At 34.9% G+C, this 23,194-nt stretch overlaps 1 protein-coding gene across 2 annotated transcripts in view; it reads left to right on the plus strand.

Annotated features, from left to right (window-relative positions):
* The window catches only part of ZNF280D (zinc finger protein 280D), a 50,011-nt gene extending 27,361 nt beyond the window's left edge, over nt 1–22,650 (plus strand). The window contains exons 14-20 of one of the 2 annotated variants that reach the window (XM_009280368.2): nt 1,420–1,482; nt 2,068–2,186; nt 2,378–2,414; nt 10,749–10,794; nt 13,180–13,235; nt 18,530–19,201; nt 20,666–22,650. In XM_009280368.2, the coding sequence (XP_009278643.1) occupies nt 1,420–1,482; nt 2,068–2,186; nt 2,378–2,414; nt 10,749–10,794; nt 13,180–13,235; nt 18,530–19,166 (958 nt within the window). In that variant the 3' untranslated portion in view covers nt 19,167–19,201; nt 20,666–22,650. Of the gene's footprint in view, nt 1–1,419; nt 1,483–2,067; nt 2,187–2,377; nt 2,415–10,748; nt 10,795–13,179; nt 13,236–18,529; nt 19,756–20,665 lie in introns of those variants that run through there. The other variant, XM_009280369.1, reaches the window with a different exon arrangement.
* Nucleotides 22,651–23,194: the final 544 nt, after the last annotated feature.

Raw genomic sequence — 23,194 nt, forward strand, 5'->3', positions numbered from 1 at the left:
CTAATTGTTGCGTATTCTCTGGGTTTCAAATTGAATACCTCATCTGATTTTACAAGTGCTGAAAGCATACAGTCACAGCTATTGCTAATGAAATCTGTGCCCAGAATACCACGTAAAGGATGTCTCAAATAGCATAATCAAGTGGATGCTTTTTCTTATACTTCTTCTGGTCATCCGTAAAAATAACATCTCATTTTGCAGGAGGTTTGCCTCCAATTGTGAGGCAATGTAGGGTATTAGTGATGACAGCTGTAAAAAAGCCTGTTAAGAAAACAAATATGTTAGTTTTCAGAGCAATAGAGTTATACTATGCAGTAATTACACAGATCACGTAGCAGTGATGGCCAAACAAAATTTTGAAAACCTACATGTTAATCTTGTGCCCTGAACAAGCCAAATGTATTGCGGAAAAATACAGAATGCAGTTTTCTTTTTAAATACATGTATGTATAAAATGCCTTGGCATTTTTGAATGCTAGAATCCTTGAATTTATGACCCAAGTCTTTAAAAGTTTTTGTATATATTTTATATGTTGACTTATTCATATTAATTTCAATGCTCATGTAAGTCCTAGGCTGAAATAGTTTACATGCTTTTATGCATCTAACCTATCAGTTGCATGCTTTAAAAAAAAATAAAAATTAACGTGCTTAATTCTGATTGCCCAAGAGAAGGTTTACTCCAGAAGGGGAGAGGGGAATCTAAGGTAAATTCCTGCTGTTGCCCATGTTCTGGGTGTTGTCAAATTCAACCCTGCAGTAAAATGGCCAGTCTTTTGTCCTTTGTCTCCTTGATGCACTAATGCTCCCCCTACTTCGACCCCTTGCAGCACCTATCATCACTTTTTTTGGTGAGTGTAAGGAACAAGGGATGGTGAGGAGGAACCTGTTAGAGGGAGGGTGTTTCTGCAGTAGCAGCCCCTGTACTCAGCTGCTCGCTTTTTGTTTCATATGGGGAGTACAGTGTTGGCACATACTTAAACCTGAATGTGAGAGAACTTACAGGTTGTCTGAAAATGTGATTTATCTTATTTAAAGCCATCTCTTTAGGAAGCGTGAGTTCAGCAAAGCTTCACTTCTATGGAGCACTGTACAGCTACAGCCATGGTGCTTCAAGAGCTAAACTGCTGATGGAAGCAATGTAACTATGTTCTCGCAGGACTGTGCTGACAAAGTTAAGCCTTGCCCCTCCCAAACTCGTTATTTACAAGAGAGCCAGTGTTTTAAACTAGAGCTGAGATTCACAAGCCTGTAAGCTTTCAGCAATTTAATGTTTTAGAATAATGCAGGTCAGTAATTGAGCCTTCTATTTTCATGCTTTGTCATAAGCAAATTGCGGTGACATGTACGGTGTAGGGGATATGTGGAGTAATGTACTCAAGAAAACCAGTCTAAATGCTAATGTTTTCTTATATTTAGTTTTCACAGTGCTCGTCCAAGTAAAAGATTTTGGATCTATAAGAAGCATTCAGAAGAGCTACGGTAATTCAGCTTTTTTCAGTTACAGATCGTTATATATTTTTACTTTCTGATAGTGAACTGATTAGTTAAATGAGAATCAGAGCCTCTTGAATTTCTAGGCTTCCACAATTTAGAAAGAGCAGGGGAATAAAAACATCAACTCTTCCACTAGCAGTGTTCTGTTCAGTGACAAATATTTGTTATTTGTCCACATTTATTAACTTCTTTCTTAATCCTGAGCAGTTTTTAAAAATATTTCTATTTCTTTATTTTCTAATTATTCATAATGTGCAAAATGGGGAGCGGGGAGGAAAACAAAAAAACGAACAACCAAAACTGAGAAACTCATGCTTTACAGATAAACTTCTGTCTAAAGCAGTGTTCTTTGTACTATACCTAGCATAGAGATGCCCTGGTCATTAACTGGGATTTCCAGGTGCTAGTTGCAGTATAAAAAGTAAGAATATGTTTTTGTGAGTCATCTCATCTACAGTTGCAGGAAACTTTATTTATTTTTTTTATAGTCTGTCTAGTTGCTGTAAGTTAAGAAAACTGTTTTCACAACCATGTTGTATTTATACTTCCTTTTTACTATCTCTTCTCTAGAGGTGTGACTGTAGTATGTCTTAATTGTGATTTCCTGACTGATGTTTCTGGCTTAGATAGCATGGCCACACATCTGAGTGAAAGCCACACTCATACTTGTCAAGTTATTATAGAGAAAGGTGAGTACATATAGTGTCTTTTTTATATAGTATATATATATAAATACTTACATATGGATGTCTCTGTGTTATTGCAGTCCTTTTTTTCAGTGCATTATCATTATTTCTGTGTACTTGGATTTGAAAGCAAGTACTTCTGTATTTCCACATTTTTAAATATTTTTAATTAAATCCTTTATTTTTATTTTCAGTCTCTGTAGATATCCCAACTGCTGAACAAGTATCTGAGTAAGTTTTGTTTTACTGCTCAATGTTTATTTCTATTAGTTTAGTGACAGATGGCCAAAATTTGCACTTTGAACTTGGGTTTTCTTTGAATTTCATAGAATCTGAAATGTATGGATGAACATAGACCCTTACTTTACTAGTGCTTTTTGCTCTTACCATGTCCACAATTACAAGAATGGGGAGATAAAATTATTACCTACGGCAGCCAAAATCAAAACCAGGTTTTTGTTCAGTTTGGCCAGAGACATAAATAATTCTTGCAGTATTAGAACTTCTCAAATCCTGACTTCTAAGTCTAGACGTAGTAAGACTGTTACTTCAACTTGCTTTTAATACTAGCTTTATTAAATGTTTTTTATGTTCTTTATGTAATATTAATACGAATTTTAAAAAAAGTTACCTTTATTGAAGTAGGACAAATTCAGTGTTAATCTTTTATAAATATTTACAAATTATTTTCAAAATGATGTTATTTATATGACAAAGGTATGCTGTTTTGTATTAACTTTTTAATTCTGACTTTCAAAGAAAAATTAATATGAGGATTTTGGCTTTCAGTTTTTTTAAGGATTTGAAAAAGAACCTGCAGTATTGTGGGATTGTGTTGCAGGGTTTGCTTGGGTTTTTCTTTAACCTTAGAAGAATCAGGCATGCCAAGCCATCCCTGATTATCCTGGAACAGTACCTGAGGCTTTACAATGTAGCTTGTGAGCCTACTTATGCCTTAATTGAAGGTTCAGAGGTGTGTCAGTTGAATCAAACATTTGAGTGTTCTCTAAACCGTTTCAGAACACAGGAACAAAAATGTCAATTAGACTACGAAGAAAGATACTTTAAAAGACAGAAGAAAATAGTTTAACCCTGATTTAACAACACGGTGTTATTGAGTCCATCTAGCCTATAGCAGGATTCTAAAAGGGATTACATATTCTCATGCATGATGAGAACTCGTCCAATAGAGTGAGAAGTTCTTAGGCCTCTAAGCATAAATCAGCCTTCACTGACTGTTGGAAGTATCTCCAATAGGTTATTTCATAACTATTAAGTATTTTCTTTCTTGGTTTCCATAAAGTGGCCGGTAAGAGGGGATACTAGAATAATCTGTCATCTGATCCAAACATGGAAATACTTACCTTTGGCTATGAGTAATAGTAGAGCAAGATATATGCTATAAACTTCAAAAGTCTGCTAGTAACTGTTTAGCATGTGATGCAGTTGAATAAAACTGGTGGTCTGATGGGATGACTAATAGACATTATTTAAAAAGAATTGAAGATATTCTGGCAGGAATGAACAGGGGAAGGAAGTTAATTTGGGAAAGCATTCCAAAAAGCCATTTGAAAAATGAAATTTCTGATTTTGGAGCACAAAATATTGAAATTGGACAAAACACTGGAAAGAGTCATCTAGGAGGGTGAGCTATATTCCCTTCATTAATCCAGGGTAGCTTGTGTCCTTTAACAGTTTAGATTTCAGTGAAACTCAAACAATGGAAAAATAAACTGTTAAGCTATGATACAACCTTAGCTTTTCTACTTGGAGCTGACATTAGGTGTTGGGAATTAATGCTTGCTGAACTATATGTAAGGAAAGGTTATAGATGTGTTGAACGGTGGGGAAAGAGGTACAGTTGGGGCAGGCTGCTGTCAGTACTGCACAAGGATCTCGCTGTCTTGAATTTATTACAGACATGTCATATGAAAATATTTAAGAATGTTGGATATACCAAGTATCTATTTCTCAGAAACAGATGGGTGAGCACCAAAAAGATTTGAAGTAGAGTCAAGAATATGTACAGGTTTGTTTCTGCAAGCTGTTAGATTAGGACAGATGCAGATAGCCATGCTTTTTGAGAGCTCTGATGTTGGCGTAAGATTAGTTATAATCTTACTACGTGAGGTGATATAATCTGTGATGGTGTTTTTTGAAACTGTCATGCTCATAGACTTCATTAATTTCAGTAAATCTTGTCCTGCTCCATATACTAATACTCTGATATTTTGGACAAGAATATATCATTGCTAAACCTAAGAGCATGAATATACCTGTGTATCAGATTTTTAAATTCATTATTTGCAGTACAGAGTACACACAAAAATGTTCATCTTTTTGCGGGATGGTTCTTCATGGTACTCTGTGGTTTGCTTTGGAAGAAGAGGAGCTTGCAGACAATATTCATAACTTTTGCTGTGTAGTTTCTCAATGATCTATGAATGTTTCTTCCCATTCTTTGACCTATAATTCAATGAGGTATGACTTGTTTATGGGGCTCTTCAGAATCACTTCATCATCGGAAACAATGACTCACAGTTACAATCTTGAACGCTTTTGGATCTTCTCTTGCATCTCTCAGATGGTATCTTTTATTATATATCAGGCTGTCTGTATGTGTTGTAAAACTCATCTTTATTGCTAATGACCAGACATGTTCTATGAGCTCTGTGTAGTGGTGATGAGGCTGTCTTTGGACCAGAATCCTGCCATTAGTAATACAGATAACCTAGCTGGAGATGTTCCAGCAGGAATTGCTTTTTAAATTGTTACTCTACATAAAGTTGCCTTGTTTGTTTAGTGATCCACCTTGTGCTGAGGGAATAAGGCTTAATAACTATGCCAGTACTCTTCTAATGCTCAACTCTCTGCTTTGCGCAACAATTAACATATTTTTAAATGAACTGACAGCAGACATTTTTGTTGCAGGGGAGTTGAAAGTGAGCAGGTATCCTATACTGCCTTGGCTCACTGATACATCATTGTGGACCAGAAAATTGAACCCAGTCCAGCTTGGGATTATTTTGGTATGTAAGCGAACAAGGATCTGACCAGACCTTTTCCTTTTTCTTCATACATTGAAGCTGTGGTATTCTCTTCTTGCATCTTTTAGGCAGCAGGTCTGGTCTTTTCTCCAAATATTGTAGTCTGGCAAAGGCCCTTCTGTGATAACGTTCTCTGCTTTGCAGCATTGAATTGCAGCTTTTTGGGGGCTATAATCCTTTGAAGAGACGCTTACCAGGAGTTTCACTTATGTGATGCAGTGTTTCTTTGCTGCTCATTTGCAGTGTTTCTTTGCTGCTCAAGTCTATTGATATCATCCCAAGCTAGAGTAGTGTATAAATGATGACATATATGTGTTGACATCAAAGCCCATTTTGTTCTGAACTTGATCCTAGCTTCTGAAACTAAAGGGCTTTGTCATTCTCTTTGTTTGTGTTCGCTAAAACATACAAGTCCTGATCTATCTAATATTCAAGTAAGTTGCATTTTTGTCTGCCAATGACTTTACAGTATATAGTGGCAAAATATGCTTTGAATGACTTCTGTCGCATTAACTGCATAAACTGAATCTTGGCCAAAGGAATTTATTAGCTGCTTTGCTCTGGGGTAGCTAAGCTTCTTTTTGCTCCTAAATGCTGTAGGAGGAAAGCATGTGATGGAAGCAGATACATTTATTGAGCCTTGATTCTGAGGGTGGAGCAGCCACAGTTCATTCACACCTTGTTCTTTTGGTATCATCTCTCGTCTTCAAGGATGCTCTACTCAAGCTGCTGAGACATCTGCTGCTTTTGATTTCACTGCTTCTGATTTCATCTTTAGTTCTAGATTATCTGTGGCAAGTTTATCCATCAACAGGTTGTCTGGATATATGATGAGCTTTCCTTTTGTCATGATGAATATCTAGTGTTCCTCCAAACTCAACCTCCTGCTTACACTGGATATGCGTCTTGGTTGAATCTCTAATTTACTAGCTTCCAAGCAGCCTAATAGGTAGAGCTAATCTTACTCTGAGATCAGTCACTGTTATAACCTCCTAGTTATAAGAGATTATTTCTGATGAATGCAAGCTGTTCTTGATTTGCAGCACTTTCTTTTTCTGCATAATCAAATTCTCTGAGATTAATCCTTTTTTTACCAGTATTTTTGCCCTCTTCACTTTTAGTATTCAAATAGTAACAGTTTTGGTGATAGTGAGCTTCTGCAACCACTGTGGTATTGCTGATAATAGGAAGGATCCTGTCATCCATTGTCTCTTATGCATATTGTGATTGAGCATCTGCACGCTTACTCAGTACTCTAAAGTCTCGTTCTTTTTGCTACTTTTTTTTCTTCTGACAGAAGCTATGTTCCATCTTGAATGCTGCTGTTCAAGCATCAGTTACCTACTACAGGTTTTTCTTGCAGGACTTATTTCTGTTTTGACACAGCAGCATTCAAAAAAGCATAATGGGTTTGTGTTTTCATTGTGAACATGCTGTTGCATTTCAGAGGAAGTTGAATCTGTGGTATTTCACTTTCATTCTGGTTTCCAGCAACAATAAAACTGGAATATGATTGGAGATTTTTGTGGCTTTCAGAAATGTTCTTTAAAAATTTCCCAGAAATTACACTAGATTGACACTTCAATTTGAAGTTATGTGAATTATAGCTCTTTTGAATGCTCATTTGGAATATTATCATTTGGTTCTTTTACAGCTTTGCTACCGAAATCTTTTAAGTTTCAGGCTTGCAGTTAAAACACTCATAAGCTACATTCAGATTTGCCAGATTTGTGTGAATAGTTCATGTAGAAACAATTGGCGTCGTGGCATCCTGTTTCCATTTGTGTGAGGATCTCAGAAAACTTACTCATGTGGAAAACTCATAACATAAAACCAGTACTAAACCATGCAAGTAAACCTGCCTGACTTGATATTAAGTATCCCTGATGGTCCCAACAACTACCAAGTTACATGAATAATGCAGCATATTGGACCACATCTGCAAGGACAGAGCATGAATATGCATGGTATAACCAGTTTAGCTTACGGTCAAAGAATTAAGACTTCATTGGTATGTACCTTAACCTGTCTCTTTTTTTGTTATTTTTAGGACGTTGAGTGTCACTGCGTTATGGGCTCTTAAAAGACATGTAGTTGCAGGACAACCTTGCTTGATTAGCAAATTCTGTGTTACCTTTGTTTTGAAAGTCTTTCTGACAAGAAAGTATATGTTTGTTTCTGTTATTCTGTTAAATGTTTGTCACTGCAGCTTTGTGCGTAGTAACATTTCACTAATGATAATAATAGTTGTTATTATTATATAGCTGTCTTCATTGCTAACCCCATTTTACAGGTGAGAAACTGGAGACAGTGTCAAGTAACATGAATGTCACCATCTTTCCTTGCCCGTTCAGTGGTTAACAGTGTAAAACACCATAGCGTAGAAGCAGCTTTTTCTTCTCTCTAACTATGCATTCACATGTACCCTCCCAGTAAATGCTGATACAATCAGATATTTGGGGGAGAGTTGTGCTTTATGAATCATCAGCTCTACTTAGAGTTATATTTTTAAAAATGGGGAATTTCTGCTAAAAGCTGAAGTTTAAAAAAAAAAAAAACAAACCACCCAACAAAGAAACCCAAAAGACCTTTCCATTCTTTTGGTTGTAAAATAGATTTATATTTATAATGCTGGGTATGGTTCAATTGAGTGGCTGGAAGGTACCTTGAGCCACTTAAATAACATAAAGTTGTTCTCTAGAAATTCTTGAAGCTACAGTCACCCTAGAAAAGGTCACTTTTGGTTAGGGGTGGACAAAAAAGGGATGTTTAGCAAAAGGTTCCAGCCGAGTTTCAGTGCTGCTTACCCAAAGAAGCTGTGGGAGTAACTCTTTGGTTGTAAGAAGACATGACAGATCGCTGGGCAGACAGTTGTTCATGATTTGAGCTGTGTGTGTGTGTGCGCAAATATACATAATTTTATTATGTGAGAGGAGGGGAAGCAATGAGACTGTATGAATTTCAGAAATGAGAATACTCCCATCCGTGCTTGGACTGTGCATTTTAGAGTCTACTTGTTTCACTGACTCCAAATCTCTTCCATTAGTCCTAGGTGACTCCTCATGTATCAAATAAAGTTTCAGATCAACCTGAATTTAGACTTTAAGGTGTCTAAATTAATGCTCTTACTCTCCTAGCTTTTATTTTGAGTCTCTCTGGTTTTATGGCCAATCCATTCTACTGAGTATCTCAATCAAGCTGAAATTTTGTGCTCAGCTTTTGATTTTGGGGGCACATTTTTTTACATTTTGGGGGCATTTTTTTTTAAGGGATTGACAGTTAAGGGATATTTTTTCATTGTTCTTAACTAGAAGTTTATTTTTATGTAGAATAAAGACTCTTTGGAGAGTTCTAGAGAGGTTTCAAAATTGCTCGAAATTGTGGACCAGCAGGCTGTACTTACCAGAGATGGTCACGATCTTTGTTTTATTTTCATAATGTTCTTTCCAGAAGCACTGTAGCTCCACAGATGTAAGAAAGTACATTGCCTTTCTTGCTGTTTGAGAACTATGGGATTTAAGGTTTCTTATACCATAATAGTGTTGGGAACATCACAAGGTGATAGTCTTCTATGGTTTAGTTTACGAAACTTCTGCTAATTACAAATTAGAAGGAACTATTCCTAAACAGAATTAAGGTTGAGAATATATGTCAGGAATCCAAGGTAAACCATATTAACAAAGATGTGGTTATCACAAAATATTGTAAACCCTGTTCACTTCCAAACCAGCATAAACTAGCCAGTTTGAATCTGTTTTATAAGCTATAAAACATGACCACAGAAACCTGTCAGAATGTTTATAATGTATTTAAAACAATCTACAGATACTGGATCCAATTCATACCCATTTATTTTGGTGGCAAAACTTACATTTATTCAGACAAGAACAGTATGTTTTGTCCTTGGCTATACAATATCTGATTTATTTGTGTCTAAATTGTTCTGCTCTTTCATGAGTGACTGTTTTTAGACAAATTACTATTTCCAACATATTTGTTTAAGTTCTTGCATAGAAATCATTAAAGCAGTAAAGCTAAGCTAAATATTTGGTGTTGCATCATTTTTTACTGGTGTTGCTACTCACCATTAAATACTTCAGAGTATTTCAAGTCCCTGACCCAAAAATGTGTTGTCATTTGATTTACCTTGATCATTTTTCTTACTGTTAATTAGATGAGCATTGTTACAGTGCTATCATAGCAATGTTATTTTAAAACAATCCCTTTTTTGTAGTTATTTTTGCCATCTTTTATTGCAAATCAAGATGTAATAGTTAAAATAGTTATAAATGGTTGTTTATGCTACAGTCCAAGTTGTGGGTTACCTGCTAGAATATTAGTGTCAGAAGGTGTTTATGGTGTGCTGAAAGTATGTGCTAAAATTCTTTAAAAGGTCTGGTTTTAGCACTGCTTTCTTGGATCAAATTAGGAAAATACATGTGGCAGATACCAATCTAATATTAGTATACATTTTTCATAAAATTTAAGTTGATAAAGCTGTTTCTTCTGTCAAGTATTTTGTACCTTGTAGACAACCATTAAGACTCGCTGAGGTAGTGAATCAATTTATGATTAATAACATTATTTAAATATAACAGAGGCAGCACCATACTTCAGCAGATTAAATTTGCCTTTAATGCAGCATCAACAAAGAAGATACAGGTGTAAGCAATTTTGAGGGTTTTGTTCAGTTTTTCTTTTTTTATAGGAAACCTTTGAAAGGTTAGATTTTATGTTAGAACTGATGACTTAACAAGGTTTTGTAGGAGACATACTTCTTGCTATCTCTGCGGTGGTATTTTCTTATAGAAACACAGAAAATCAATTTTAGTGATGTTGTGATAAGCTGTTTTATTAATGTGGTTTTAAAAGTCAATAAATTTCAATAATTTATAGCTCATCTAATGTATGGACTGTGCCTGTGAAGGTATTTTGAGGGAAGTATCTCCTCCAAATAGTAGTTGGAGGTCAGCTGCGATGTTTTACAGTTGCCCTAAAGTAAACTACAGCTGTGCTCTGGGTATTTGGGTTATGGTAGACAATTAAAAGAAAACTGAGCTTGTTTTGCAGAATGTTTTTGTTGGGTCATGATGTAGCTTTATGCACTTCTAAAAAGGGCATTTCAGCAAATTTATCATTTCAGATCTTAAATACTTCAGTCATGGTTTATGGTGAGGAGATTATTCCTCATGTAGAATTGCAGTAAGCACTAGAATAAAAGTATTGCTAACCATCTTAACTGTTGCTTCTTGGTTTTCATGAGGTGTGAGATAACTGGAACAGGTTACATGAAACAAGTTTATCTTACCATTTCTGTATACCCAATAAAACATTTTAAAATTCTGAAATGCTCTTCTGGAACTCTGAAGTACATTTAAGCTTATTAAAAATAAGTATCAACTTCAAAAATTGATTCCAGATTACCATGTGGCTTTCTTACTGTAAGTATCTTCATCCTTATCTCTATTTTAACCATACAGTATTTTAAAACATTGAATCTTAATTCGTTATCCACTAGGTTAAAGACCGAAATCTCCATTAGAGAGAGAGAAGCTAAGTTGGAGGTAATGTCTTTTCTTTTCTCCACACAATCTAACAATATCTCTGAACTTCATAACTAGTTTGAAGATCCAAGACAATTCTTTTTTAACTATACATACGCTACTGGGTCATGGTGTTCAGAAGATATGCATAGTGCAAAAATCTAGCTTTCTGTGTTTTGCTACAAAAAGGTACGGCAGTGTTGGAGGGACACCTGTAGTGTGTCTGCCACACCCAAAGATTTCCAGTTTGCAGTCAGTCTGTTCTGGTTGATTTGTATGCCAGGCTCCAATGAAGGAATGGTTTTCTAAACGTGTGTACAAATTTTCCCCTGCTTTCTGCCTATCAGGAAGCTAAATGATCTCACAGTACGTCGTCTTAACTTTTTTCAAAAATATCATCTTTGGATTCTGATTTTACAGCATTTTCTTCCGTAAGAAGTTGTCTTTCTGTTGCCCTTCAAAAAGGGCAATCTGTTAGAGAAATCCCAGCCAGTAAGAGAGTGGGAGAAGTCCTCAGACCTAGTAAAGATTTTTCTTGTAACACTGCTTGCCTGCTTTCCAAAATGCAAAGGGGTTGGTGAGGTTTTTTAACACAAGCAATGATTTTGTAGAAATGTGAGAAGACTGTTCATCTTCATTCAGCAGCGTTAAGCAAGATTCTCAAACATACACAGTAACACCTTTTCTTTCCATAGACTCCATTACCACGTCAGGTGTGTTTTCTCTTAGTTTTTCTTTCTTTTTTTTTTTGTTTCATTATCGAAGATGTGGAATTTGCATTTTTTGCTCCACAAAATTGAAAATAAAACAAAAAATGCAACATCTCCCCCAAATCCAAACTAAAACAAAACAAAAAAACCCAACCCACACACCCTAGCCCTTATGGTTGGAAAAGATGGAGAATACAGACAGAATAGGCTACTCTGGTGTTAGTTCTCTGCGCTTACAGGACATCTGAACCAAGACCTTTCAGAACGGTTAGTTGCCGTTCAGTGTGATCTGGGCCATGTGGAACCTCTTTTTTTCCAAGGTGCTATGGAATGCCTGTTATTTCGCTGCAGCCAGATGCTTGACATTTTGGCTGTTTGTTGAAATACACAGCAGGAGGTCAAAGGACAGACCCCTAGGGTGCTGAAGAACCAAAAATATAAATTGATGAATCAGGTTGTTTAAAAACATAGCATTTAAAACTCAGAGAGGTAAGCCAGGAAATCTTCCTTTTCTGGTAGTTCCCAGGGGGAAATATGGTCAGCCAGGGCAGAGGAGGATGCTGGATAGGGAAGGAGGTTCTGTAGTAGGAAGTAGAGTGCAGTAATTTTAAGTCAGAAATTGTTTCTTAGCATGGGTCATATGTGTATGGATTTCGTATGACAGAAATATAACAAAGTATGATAGAAGTATAGCAAAGGGTATTTTAGAAGATAGAATAAGCTTAATTTTACCATACAGTTTTAAAATACTTGCGTAATTTGGCTTCATTGAAACAAAATATACCACCTCTGTGGGGGGAAAAAAATACTATGCTAAAAGTACGTAACATTGTTTACACAGTTTTAAATATTTAAGAGGTTGTGATACAAATAATCATTTAAAATGTTTGTCTTTATGTACAGTGACCTTTTCTATTTTAAAACCAAAATTAACTTACAGTCTTATTCAGACCGAAAAAAGTTTAATTTCTTAATTTTGTCACTTAGGCACTTACAATTTCCTAAATGAGAATAAGATTATATGGGCAAGATGCCCTGCAGCATAGGAGATGCCTTTAGAAGACTGGTGTGGCTGTTTCCAAATGGCAGTTTTCACTCACTTGCTTTTCTATTGTTCTAAAAACGGGGGGGGGGATTGCTTTTTTTGTTCATGTTGTTTAGAGTTAAGAAGTTATTTCATCGGATAAGTTTTAATAGAGACTCAAAAGTTTCTTCTGTAAAGAGCACTTTAAGAATCTTCCTTATACTTAATGTTATAGCACTGGTAGGACTAAAACACTGTGTAATGCTTAAAAAATATACTCAGCTCAACTTTGGCTTTCTTGCTTTTCCTTTGCTTTTTTTGCTTTCTTTTTTTTGCTAGCAAAACACAAGTTTAGTTCAGGATTTTTTTTCCCCTCCAAATAACAAGCTGTCCAGACTTAGTTTGCATCCTATTCAATAAGGCATAAGTGAAATTACGTATATGAAAAAGGCTACAAGAGTAGCTTTAAAGTTTTGCTTTGTTTCTGGGGTTTTTTTGTTGTTTTTTTTTAACTTGGAAGACTATTTGCAAACATCTGTGCTCAGATCCATGCTCAGTCTCTGCTACATAGCAGATTTATGGGAATGTCAGTGTGAAATTATTTCTACAACTTTATATTGTAATCAGTTGCTCATGAATGTAAAATAAAAGAAATATCATTAATTATTACAGAAAATTTCAAGACCTAGTATATCTGAAGGAAAAACAGAAACACCAGCTTTTGAAAGGTAAATACAATGATCAGCTGCATCTTGAAATCAGGTACATAAAATAACACATGCTGTGTTATTTCTCAGGTAATTGGGCAAAAGTATTTAATTAGTATTTTCATAATGTGTATTTTCTATGATAGAAAATTTTGAACGGCAGTCGTAATGTACTTACTCAACAGACATGTAGAATTTAGGTTCCACGTGTCAAAACACATTCTTAGTAATGCTTAAACTGCAAATTAGTCAAGGTTCATAAGACATTAAATAAATTGTACAGATTGTTAAAAGAAGCATTTTTTTATAGTATTGCATATGAATTAATTATTAGTGGGGCAGTTGGGAAACAATTTTAAAATACAGTATAAAATGTTAATTCTTAGATATTCATTTAGGTTTTTAAAAACCTGTGTCATTTGTGGAAAGCATAGTCAACCAAATTCTTAGCAGACCAAATATGTGAAATTGTTGGGTAGCTAACAATTATAGCTCTACACTTAAAAAAATAGACAAAATTGTGGAATTTTTTGTCAGTCTGGGGAAATAATTGAAATCTTATACGTTTCTTTTGGTGCATATTGTGGGCAGACTTATACCTCATATAATTCATCTAAATTATTACTCCAGATCCCACAGCCTGAAATGTCTTATTCCAGTTAGTGATCTTTTACAATCGTTGGTGCAAATTTAACCTTTAAAAGCTTAGTCAAAACATAATTGTAGTTATTTGTTATATATGCGTTTATAGTGCCTTTACAAAAAAAAGCTAACTGCTTTCAGAGCCTCTCTGTAGGTTACTTTTCTTCTTAGAAAAGGTTCTGCTTTTATCTCTCTTTATTCTAGTCATATGCAGTGTGGGCCAAATAATTAGAAATTTTACTTTCACTTAAAATGCTTGCTTAAGAATTGAGACTAAATGGTTCAGGTATTGGAACCTAATTCTGTCTTTAAGCTATGGATTAGTAAACAGTCACTGTAATTCTAATTGAATATGATGTATTACTTTCTCCCAATGTTTAAGTAGACAAAAATAATTTTAATATATATATCTGTTCTGTGTTTTCTGTTAAAACTTTGTTTGATACTACTTTTTGGGCTTTAAGACAGACATCTGGAGTATCGTAGCTCTAGCACCAGAGATTCTCAGTCCTCAAACACTTTCCTCTGTTATTAAGCCAAGGTAGTTACATTGATATTAGCAAGCAATTAGTGCTGCAGGAGCAGATCAGTAGGTGAAAGCAGTTGATTCTGAGAATCCTGCATCTTCACTGCACTGTAGTTCAGAGGTGTTATTTTAGACCAGACTTGTGTTCCCTGGACAGAATGCCCATACTGTGCACATACTCAGAGCTGTGTGGAACACCCGTTGTTGGTTTGGACTCTTGAGGACACAGCTCCATTAGGAGTTGGAGCACTTGTGGATCAGAGCTTCCAGTTCATTTTCCTCAAAATGAAATCTAGTTTGCATATCTCAGAACTGCTCTGTAAACCAAACCAGTGCGTGGGAACAATCAAGGAATGTGCCTCAAAACCATGGTGGTGTCTCACACCAACTGTTAATGTAAATGCAGCTGTAATACAGGTTTTGTTACTTGGAAATACTTTTCCACAGATTGAAGGTGTGTTTGCGCATACTTTGCAACTGCTCTGTATGCAGATGTGTAAATGTCACTTGTTTATAGTTCTGTTCTGAAGTTGTATGATTTTTTTCTTTCTTGCTGTAGAATTTTTCCCTGAATGATTTTTAAAATCTTAATATAAAATACCAATATAAAATAATAAAATACTCAGAGTTAAGTGAATATGTATAGCAAAGAGCAGCAAAAAAATTTGAGGTAGTAGGATTTTAAAACAACAAATATTCAGAGCCTAGCTTCCCTCAGCCTCACTTGGCACCCAAATCTTACATTTTCTATGCAATGAGAAACAGGAAAAAAGTCCTTTTAATTTCTAGGCTTCTGTAGCTTGGGATGGGTGTGTGTTTGCACCTGGTAGACTCATCTCTTGGATTCAAAATTATGTCTTATGCTACTCCCTTGAAGTAGTCTTATTCTAAAACCTGACTTCATATAGACAATATGGCAGCTAGTTCATTAGTATAGCCCATATTTGATAGTCTAGCCACAGTTTGTATCATGCTTTAGAAAATGGGTTCATTGTTTTCATTAAACAAAAGTCAGATTTTACATTCTAACTGTTCACTGAAATCCTCCTTTCTATATAATACAGTTATTATCATTCTCGCATTTTCCGGTCTTTTTGATGTCTGAATTTTTAGTTTTCTTACACTGTAACCAGTATTGTTTGCACATAGAGTAGTAAGAATACGTTTCATTCCTAATATTGGATGGAAGGCTATTCTTTTTCAGCTACTGACTTACAAACAGAATGATTTCTTGAAATCCTATGATTTTTCTTTTTATTGTGGGATTTTAGTGCGTCACAATTGCTAGGTTTTGTTTGTTTGTCTGCAGTTCTCAGCAGAGGTAAATTATTTCACTGGAGAACTGTTCCATCTAAATGAACTTACTGTTGTGCTTAGCGATCTAAAGGATCACTGTTTTTTTGTGGATAATTGTTTTTGTGATGGTGATTGTTGTGCAAAAACTTGTTTGATTTTATTTTTATACTCTGTTTTATTGGGTATAAATGACTCATGGGAAGGTATGCTGATAGGAGACAGCATGTTTCCGCGTGAGAGATGAACGTATATAGATCTTTCTTTTCTTTCTCCCCACTTCTTCTCCCTCCCTTCCTGTGTTTTGCCAAAAATGAGAGAGAATGAGAGGCTGAGTTTGGATGAAGCTGGGATTTTGGTTACTAGAAGGTGAGGGAGACTGTGATGGATTCCTTTTGTATGTTAAGGGCAGATTTGTCCTTTGAAGAGTTTCTTGGTGTGAGTGTGTGTGTGTACATATATGTAATCCATCTAGCATTTCCAGTGTGGAAACACTGCTCTGTGTGTGCTAATGAGGCATTAGTCATCCCTTTATTTAAACCCCTTTTTTTTTTTTTTTGCATATCTGTGTTCAAAACTTCCTACATAAAGCATAATCTTGTTAACTCTGCAACTACACTTCACCCTCAAGCTGCTTGTTGAAAAGTAGTAGCTAAAGGTCATGTATATACACCGTTTCATGAAAAGTTGACTGGATTTTCATATGAAAACAATTCTAAATATTCACTAGCCTCTATACGGCTCTGTATAGCTTAAGTGTTTCTCAGAACAGATGAGGTAATTAGGAACAGTTATGGCAAGACCAGTTATGTCAGCCACAGCTGATGGGTGTTTCTGAGTGTTGGCTTTTGTGCTGGAACTTAGTTTTGAGTTTTCCCTCGAATATTACCCTTTTTCCCCTTTTTTCTAGGAGTTTGAGAGGGAGGAGAAGAACTTGGATAGAAAATTTGTTTGTATATTCGAGAATGTCGTTTACTGGTTTAGATAGTCCAATAAATGAAAAAAACCCTTTGTTTGATACAAGTAGCAAATACAGGTTGTAATTAGGTAAAGAGGTTGGCCTATCTCTTGAGTTAATTCCTTATTATAAATGAAAAATCAGTGTAACAGGATGAAAAGATTCTTATGATTACCTCAGTGACTGGTAAGATTTCACCACTCAAGGATATCTCAGCCCTACTCAAAAATATTCCTCTGACTTAAATTTGAAGTAGGAAATGGAATATTCTTGGATTAGTTTATTTAAGTGAAAGTAAAACTTGAAAACAGATTTCTGAATGTTTGTAGTATGTAGCACCTCTTCCAGAATAACCATTTTCTGTAGAACTCAATATCATTTAGCATATGGGCGAATCACGTGAATTGTTTTAAATTCCTGGATCAGTAGAACAACATGTCTAGACTTTCAGCTTGAAAATATATCATAAAAACATAGTAGCAGGAAATCTGCTATTCCTTTTAAGAGTCCTGGAACTGTCTGGTGCTTTTAGGTAATGTTAAAAAGTGGTTCGCTAAAAATTATTTCAAACCATTTTTAAAACTATTTGAAGAAATAAAGTATAAATGCATTTTGATTAATGAAATATTTGGTGATATTGTATCTCTCACATCTTTTGTCTGCATGTCACTGTTCAGAGACTATTTTCAATTTAAGTTTTAAATTTTAAAAGTTAATTTGGGAGACTTATTTGCTCCTAATTTCACTTACTATGTAGAATTTATATCTGAAATCAGACCAACTGTTGTTCTTCCATCTCCCCACCCACCCCCCCACTTTATTTTGTTTCTAATTTTAGGTAATTTGAGCTACTTTTTATTCTGAAAAATTTTGAATGGATTAGAAATTGTATTGAACTTTTACCAAATTTAAATCTTTACAGCAAAAATTGAGCTCCATTGTTGAAAGGATGGGAGAAGCTGGTGTTCCTATAACAAATGAAGAGAAATATTAGAAACTAGTATTTAGGATTTTGACTGTTGGAATATGAACATATGAGCAAATTGCATACAGCAATATGACCAGACTATTTTGTATTTTTGTGGGTACAGATGGTGTTTGAAGTATACAGTACAGACTTTCTTTGCAGCATTCTGATTTTTTTCTTTTTTCCTGGTCACTCTAAAGCACTGCATGCATGTGGCTTTTTTGGAAATAATACAAAATTTAAACAATCAGTTTGTCTACAAAGTTCATATGCTGTGTTTTAGATTTTATTATACAGCAAGATTCTCATTTTTACTTGCTTAATTCAGTACTGATCTATATTTCCTTTTTATAAACATACAGTTTTACGCTGGAAAGTGACTGAAAATGCTACTTAACAGATTCACTTTTTCAGTGAATCCAAATTTGTAGTTGCTCAACTAAATTTCAGATTTCATTTAATTTAGATTTCCAACTGTTAGCTTTTTTCTCGCTTTACTCTAATTAGTATTGCAGAGTCAGTATGACGGTATAAAGGTATGAACTGGCTTCTTTTTCTTGCACATCATCAATAAAAGTTTCCAAGTAGATGTACCTGCATCTGTGTCAAAGAGGCTGTGCAGGTAGAGGAACTTAACATTGTATTTTGGAAAATTCCATGTGTCACACAAAGGAGACAACCTTCCTTTCTGGAGATGAAATGCAAGAACTAAAGAGTACTAATTGACTGCTAAGTACAAAGTTGAGTTTGTAAATAGGTAAGAAAAATGCAGCTGTTAATTAAATTCAGCCCATCTTGCTATGAAAAATTCTGAGAAATAACAAATAGGAAATCTACAACATCACTTTGAGTGTCACTTTGCAGAGTACAGCCATGTGTTGCTTTATTTCATTTGTTATAAAAATAACCTGTTTTGTTTTTTTTTCCAGCAAACAGGAGCATGACTCTTCAGACGAAACAAAAGAATGCAATAGAAATCAAACTAAAAAAGTTGCATCAGTTGAAAAGAATGAAGAAAACTCATCATTGTCAAATACAGAAAATGTTCCTAGTTTGGAACTCCCTGACAACAGCTCAAAGAATCCTTTGCATGAGAAAGGAGCATGTTGTGATTCAGATAATAACAAAAAATTAGTAGATGAGAAACAAAAATGTATTCATGATGAAAGTGAGTTGAAAACTTGCCAAAGTTCAGATAATGTTATCTTGAATGAGCAGACTAAAGTACATAGCTTGGATGAAACTACACTTTCAGCAGTGAACACAAGGGACTTAAAATTAACATTGGGTGAAGATGTTAGTTTTGAGCAGTTCTTGAGAAAAAGAGATGAACCTGAGTCTGTTAGTTCAGACATTAGTGAACAAGGCAGTATTCATTTGGAGCCTTTGACTCCATCAGAGGTACTAGAGCATGAAGCTACTGAAATTCTTCAAAAAGGTAATGTTGCACCTTCATCAAAGAAAGCTGGACAACTCTCTGAACAAGCAGAGGAGACTTCTAAAGAAAGCAGTCCCAACAGAATGGAAACAACTGTAAACAAGACAGATGAAAATGAAGCAAGCTGAAATTATCTTAATTTTATTGTTTGTTATAAACAATGGTAAGAACACCATGGACCATTCCTGATGAGTGTGCTCATTGATGCTAATTATTAAAAATAAAAAGGGGGGGGAGGGAGGAGAGAAAGAGACACTAAAGGGAAGTTTTGCATATGAAGATCGCATGTATGTGTATGTACAACTGAATTAACTAAATTTACAAAAGGTAACGTTCAAATATATCTTCCTGTCTCTTGGATGTGATATGTCTTATTAGATTGACATTTCAAAGGAGGAATAAATTCTAATTTTTATAGTTAACTAGCCCAGGATAAGGTGATTTGTTTGCCAAGAAAATATTTTTTTAAATCCTTCAGTGTGAATATCATTAAACAGTGGAATTTAGTATGAATTCACTTCTGATGCTGAAATGGAGCACGCTTGTAATGATGGTTATTGGTCTGCTGATAATTTGGGTAAACATAACCCTTTGGACTTGGTGTCACATTCCTGTCTGTAAAAGCATGTAAACAGAATTATATGAGTCTATGCACCTCTGTACAGGTGTAATCCTGCCAGGCTGTAAGCTTACCTTAATAAACTTTCAGTGAAAGTGGAATTATTACAATAAAAATATATACTTGCGGGGTTTTCAGTGTGCAGACTGTGCAGAAATAACGAACGTGATTGTATAAAGTAGAACATACTGCTGAAAGTACTATAGCTGTTAGGCTTTTACCATTGTTTTAATTATTCTTAGCCGTAGACCTGTAGGAATGGTCTGTAAGTCACACCAAAGTACGGTTTAATGTAAAAACTGTCGCAAGCAAAAAGAAGGAAAACCCCAAACTGGAAACACCAACTGGTATGCATTCTGCCATTTTGCAGCTGCTACTGGCTAACTGTTACAAAAAGGACACAAGGGCATATAAAGTAGAATTGTACAGTTCAATTTCAGGACTTTTTGTAGTCTAAATTGTGTACAGAAAGATGGCTGCTGGTTTTGGTTTGATTTTTTTTTTGTTTTGGTTTTTTTTTTTTGTCTTCTAGTTAGCAGCTAGATGTAGGAATGCATATGATTAATGGTAGCTTGCTCTTATGACTTCATTGCTCCATTTGAAACATTCAGAATGTGCTTTTGACTTACAGTTTTGTTTCTAATGAATGTTAAATGTTTTGAACAGCTGTTAAAGCACTGCTGTAAATTATTACTTTTTGAGTAAATATTTGCAACAAAATTTTGTCTTTGTGCATAATTTTATGCTCAGCTTGAAACTTTGGGCATAGTCTTCCCACATTTTTTTTAAAAGATTTAGTGACAGTTCCCCAAAACTATTTAATTTTAAAATTGTGAATTTGAGACTTATGTGGGGTTTTTTGTTTCTTTATTTGGGGGGTTTTTTTGATAGAATTAAATGAGCAAGTGCCTATGCATAAACATATTTTTGTAGCTAACTTTTCCAGATTATATAGAGATATTTTTCTGGGCCATCAGCATGCAACTGAAGTCTACTCTGTCCTCCTAGGTTAACTGGGCTCAGCTGCTAAATGAATCTAATCAGCAACAGTATTAAAATTTAGAGACCATCCAGCTTATTGTTGGAGCCTCTAAAGAAACCACATCGATCTCAACATCTCAAAAATTGCTTCAAACTCTAAAGAGTTATATGACTTAAATTTTGAATTGCGTCTTAATTTTCATCCACGTGGGTTTAGAAGACTTTTTAAAAGAAAAGTGGAACAGTTTACATAGTCACAGCTCTTCAAGATCTGCCACTTTAAGAACTTCAAATAACAAGACACATGAAAAAGCTGAGAGCAGTAAGTTGCAGTATTCTTTTGTTCTTAAAGATTTTAGTGAAATCGTTAACTTGAGGTACGATTAACCAGTCTCATGTCTTCAGGCATGTACACGTGGAAGATTATAAAATACAGCATCACAATGAGGAGAGTTTAAAGGACTTAATCAGCTGTGGAACTTGATGTGTATGTTACTGAAGGAGTTCCTGAATGCATCTGCATTTAAAACCAGAGAAATCTCTATGGTATTTTTAATCTGATGATCTTCCATGCAAATGATGTATTTTGAATAACACTGATATGTGGCATTGGAAAAGATTAAGTTCAACTGGAACCAGTTGTGTGATACTTGCTTGTAAATTCCTCACATTTGTCTTTTATTATGCAATTAAATTTTTGAAACATTTACCATTTTAATAATAAGAATTTGGAAGAATTTGGCCACGTACTGTTGAGAAAAGTTGGAAAATAAAACTCAGATTGAAAACTCTCTGTATTTGGCAGACGTATATATATATACTCAGATATTTAATATGTAAAGCATTGTTTGTTTCAAACCATGTAGAGAATGCTTATACAAAAGGTAATGTTAGGTATAAAACACCCAAATATCTAGTAGCCATTCCAGAGGAAGGGGTGAGAGAGAACTAGATTGTTCTAGTAAGACCATCAGATAGCTTTAAATAGGCAAGTGAGGTGTATCATGAAAACAGTGGTACGGTATTTTTGTGAAGGAGAAAAACTAAAATTCATTACAATTTTTCCTAGATGAAGTAATTCATTTGCTGACTAAACACTGTAGGAGACTGCACAATTATGAAGATTGATCTCTATCATGTTATTTGGGACGTTTCCTAGAGATAAGTTAAATTGGTACTTTTGGCTGAAGTCACTCCAGAAGATCAAGTTACATTGAATGAATTTTTAGTTATTTGAATGTAACTGCACATAATTCAGTTTTTTGTTTGTTTCTGAGTCATTTAAAAGTTGTTTTTCCATCCAGCCGTCAGTAGTTCTTATTCTGGGCCACCTCTATTTGTCCTTAGGAAGACATTTTACCTCAAGTTTTCATTGCCTGACCAAAAACCAGTAACTTAATTGTTGGTATCCATACTATAATGACCATTTCCCCTCATCTCAAGAGATTTACCATATTTGCTTGAATAATCATTTCAGGTTGTTTCTATAACATTTATTTTTAAAGAAATCATATGCCACGCATATGCTATCTTCATTATTTGCATTTAATGGAAAACTGTTGTCATTATTAGTTTATGGTCAGTGAGTGTTCAGTCACTTGGAGCCTCCTCAAGTGCAGCCAATGTCTCAGTTTGCCTTGGGCAGTTTGGGAAAGAAACTTTCCCTGCGGTTCAGTTTTTCTTTAACAGAATGGATGAGTAAACCCAGGGGAAAAAAAAAGATCAAATCATAGCACATACTGAGTTCTAAGTATTGGGTGATGTATTTTAAATGAGAAAATTTTTATAACAAACCCGTGTCCACTTTTCTTTTCCTGGAAATGGGTAAAGAGAGAGAGGAGCCTGGGCAATAGGTGTTAAATCACATTCTGTGGTGCTTTACTGCCAGAAGGCATTAGAAACTGAAGGTCAGGGTAAAGAATCTCGAGTACACTTAGTATTCTGCAAAACCTTAAATAAAAGATCTCAGAGCTTTTCTGCAGGCATTAAGCATTGTTATTTATATGCTGGCATGTAGATGATACCTGATTGTTCTCTTTTTGTTTTCATTAGTGTTTGATTTTTGAGGCTTGTGAGCTTATTTTGACTAGTTGCATTCCTGTATTTTTTTGATGTATGCTTAATATGCCTCTAATAAAAAAAATATTGGTAATTATGTTTTATTATTACTTGAATGATTTTTACTTTTAATAAAACCATTACTCCAGTTTTAATGTAGCTCAAAAGGACAGTTCTTGGATGAAGCCTGGCATGTTATCTCCTTTGAACATTACATTTTTATGCATAATTTTGACTCTGTAATTTTTCCCCATTAATTCAGTGCTAAAAGGGAAAGTATGTTGACTGGTATTTCACATTAATTTACAGACACTATGCAGAAAGTTCTTTGCTATGTTCCTCTGAGTTTTGGATCGATGTTCTAGCTCTAAAGCACTTAATTAAGATTTTGTATTCAGTCATTTCATTGACCCAAAGTAACCATGTTAAGTTGATGTTTCCTGTATTGCACCAGATTAAAAAAAAAAAAAAAGTGGAAAATGTTTAGCTGTGAAACAC

The sequence above is a fragment of the Aptenodytes forsteri genome, unplaced genomic scaffold, assembly GCF_000699145.1.
Source record: "Aptenodytes forsteri isolate BGI_AS27 unplaced genomic scaffold, ASM69914v1 Scaffold83, whole genome shotgun sequence".
Classification (NCBI taxonomy): domain Eukaryota; kingdom Metazoa; phylum Chordata; class Aves; order Sphenisciformes; family Spheniscidae; genus Aptenodytes; species Aptenodytes forsteri.